We start from the raw sequence: 3,340 nt of genomic DNA, 5'->3' as shown, positions 1-3,340 counted from the left end.
GAAGGAGAGAAAGAAGAAACTGTTCGACAGTCATTTTTACGACCCCGTGCCGAGTAAAAGCAGATCAGCTGACTTTGGAACGCGCGTGTAAAATATGTGTGCCGAGACGAACGGTACATTTTACCAGTCAAATTTATAGTGAGGTTCATTCTTGATTGAACCAAAAAAAATGTAGGAGTGATAATCGCTGATGCTTATCGATTTAAAAATGCCTACATCATACTATACTTGAAATTGGCGGGATTAAAAAACGTATGTAACCTTTCATTATGGAGGTAAAAAAATGTCGATATTATGATAAACAGATTAATACGTTAATACAATTTATACTATAGATGTACAGTGTTTCAATGCAATGTTTTGATGCTATATGAGATAGTGATTAGCTATGCAAACGTTGTGTTATCACCATTATTGACGTTAGTTTTGTATAGGTATTCAAAATCACACCAACCATGATAGGGCCAACACGTTGTTTGACATGATCATCTGGTGTAAACGTTTAGCAGAAGATGGTCATTTCAAAATATGAAGGAAAGTTATAAAAAAAAATCAACACATATGATGTATATTGTTAGAATGAACGTACTTATTATACTTATAAATAACTACATTGTATGTATGTATTTATGTATAGACTATCTTTAACAATGTTAACTATGGTGACAAAATAATGACAATGTTACGTACTTATCTATTTCTCGTGTAGTCTTCTCGAGAATTTGCATTTCAAATACGAATATAAACATATCATTTTTGCGGTCATTTAAATTAGCTGTTGCAAAAGCAAGATTTCTTCAAGAATTAACTCCTTTATGTAAACATCTATTGTCGATCAATATTAATATTTGTGAAGTGATATAGGTTTCTTAACACATACACATGTTTTTTTCATGGTGGGATTACACGCTATCCTGCCCAGCTCGTAAGTGTTAAGTGGAGCGATGTTAGGCACATATTCGGCTCATGCATTTAAGTGTATTACACCACAGTTAGTAATATATTTGTTTACGAAGCATTTTACTTACAATTGGCAGGAATAAACAGTGTGTTATATATTTTCACCACGAGTGAGGGAGGTGGAAGACTGCCAGAGATGGCAATGCGGACATGTTCCGTGCGTAATGGGCACTGTTTTACTCTCCTTAGGGTTTAGAAAGAATATTTCAAAACTTGAAACAGAGTTTTCCATTAAGGTGGTTTTAGAACAATCTGTGTTCTCCTCCACTGTTATAAATAATTGTTAAACTTTAATGTTGGATAGAATTCAGAAACCATAACTTAGCCAGTGCAGCAGCAACTTTGCAGCAATGCATATTAGTATATACCAGACGCTAGGATTTTTGTAACGGATCTCATTTCATCAAATGTGACATAATATGCCTTTGAACTTGGAGGTTAACATGGAGTCTCCTCACACGATCATCCACGGCATTGAGCCCTCCGTCTAACCCCCAGACTTGAGCTTATAGACGGAATGTCGAATTATTTAAATGAGCCTTTCTCTACCTATGTCTATGAAGTTAGCAATTAATCTAGATATTTTATCAAATGCATGGTGTACATTTTTATAGAACTGAATATACCAAGCCATACATGCATTAGCTTCATACGTTACATAGTATTTTCCAACACCTGTTTTGTTGTAATTACAAACCTAGCGTATCAGGTACCAGTATTACTGTAAACAGATGCTATATCAGGCGAAAGCTAACGACTATTGTATTCGCTGGCATATATGATTAACATGTTATGCAAATATTGTGATGAATAAAATATTAATAAATCCTTCAGGTTATGATTGATGGTGTATTTAATTCCCTCTGGTGAATAACTGATAAGCCGTGTGTTATTGTATTATTTTTATTTCAACTTCGAATGTCAGTTTTATCAAATTAGAATGGCAGTAGTATCTTCTACTAAAGTTCATGAAAAATAAGTTGTCATTGTAGGATTGCATAACTAGAAATGTTGAATGAAAGAAAGAATCTCTTCCAAGAACATATCTTTCCTTTCTGTAAACGAGGAAATAAGAAAGACAGTAAACAAAGAACAACGTTAAAATCTTTAAATTTAATGATAGGCATATATGGATTAATTTGTAGACTTTTTTAATTACCTGACCTACTCGCAAGTCAACTATAATTCAGTTCAATAAATACAGGATACCAGACAAACAGTTTTTTTTTCAATGAGGTCACTGTTTCAAATAGGAATCCTTTCTCTGCCCAAATGTTCCTCTCTGTCTCTCACTGACTATGTATGTATGTATGTATGTATGTATGTATGTATGTATGTATGTATGTATGTATGTATGTATGTATGTATGTATGTATGTATGTATGTGTGTGTGTATGTGTGTGTGTATGTATGTATGTATGTATGTATGTATGTATGTGTATGTATGTATGTATGTATGTATGTATGTATGTATGTCTGTCTGTCTGTCTGTCTGTTTGTCGGTCTCCAGCTAAACATTCAAATTTCATGGGGGATACCATATAGCGATATTACGGGTCATGGGTCACCTGCACCTTTGACCATGTGTGGTGTTCAAAACAGTGATGAATATAGCGCCACTAGCGTTATATATTATTAAAGAATGAGGAGGCTTTTGGTCAAGAGCCAAATGAATTGAATCGAATTGAATTTAATCGAAATGAATTGAATAGAACATTTATTCCACCAGATAGTGAAATAAAATATATATTCTTTGTTAGTAATACAAAACAGAATTCTGGTGAAGGCCGTGGAAATAATTCCCAGCGAACTAATTAAAGTCCATTAAAATCAAGGCTAATTTGGGGTATGAGATATAGCAACAAAATACATATCCTGTGAATAGTGATGGTAATTATGTAGGTGGAAAATTAAGTAAATAAATATACAGAAACTCTCGGCGAGAAAAACGAAATGAATATGAAGAAATAAAAAGCATCATACAAACACTACACACGCCCTCATTGGACAATTACCACCTCCGAGCAGCTGTACTTAATTAATTATTCACACCCGGTGAGCGCCCGCAGAAAAATTCGCCTGACAACAGCTAAAACTGTTTCGTAGCTTTCATCTTTTGTAAAGTGTTATTATATGCAAATATACATATTAATGGCTTATGGTGGGTGTAGTTCAATATCAATGCCAGAGTACAAATGAATGGACTGAATATCTTCTTGTAGCGGCGTTGTTAACTATAATACTGCTTCAATTATTATACTATCTCTTGGTAGACTTTGCCATGATATGTTTCGCCATCTTTCATACTTGCTATGACATAGTTCTTATATTGTTTACATATTATTATACGGTGTTGACGGACTAATACCCTACGTGTAAT

The 3,340-nt window shown here is 33.9% G+C and overlaps 1 protein-coding gene across 1 annotated transcript in view; it reads left to right on the top strand.

Annotated features, from left to right (window-relative positions):
• LOC144437989 (uncharacterized) overlaps nucleotides 1–1,762 on the top strand; it is a 25,429-nt gene extending 23,667 nt beyond the window's left edge. The window contains exon 21 of the mRNA XM_078127022.1: nucleotides 1–1,762. This exon is cut by the window's left edge and continues 137 nt beyond it. Coding sequence (XP_077983148.1) covers nucleotides 1–91 — 91 coding nt within the window. The 3' untranslated portion in view covers nucleotides 92–1,762.
• Nucleotides 1,763–3,340: the final 1,578 nt, after the last annotated feature.

This window comes from Glandiceps talaboti, chromosome 7, assembly GCF_964340395.1.
Source record: "Glandiceps talaboti chromosome 7, keGlaTala1.1, whole genome shotgun sequence".
NCBI classification, from domain to species: Eukaryota; Metazoa; Hemichordata; class Enteropneusta; family Spengelidae; genus Glandiceps; species Glandiceps talaboti.
Note: the sequence above shows the minus strand (reverse complement) of the source record. Positions and strands in the feature narration are given on the sequence as shown.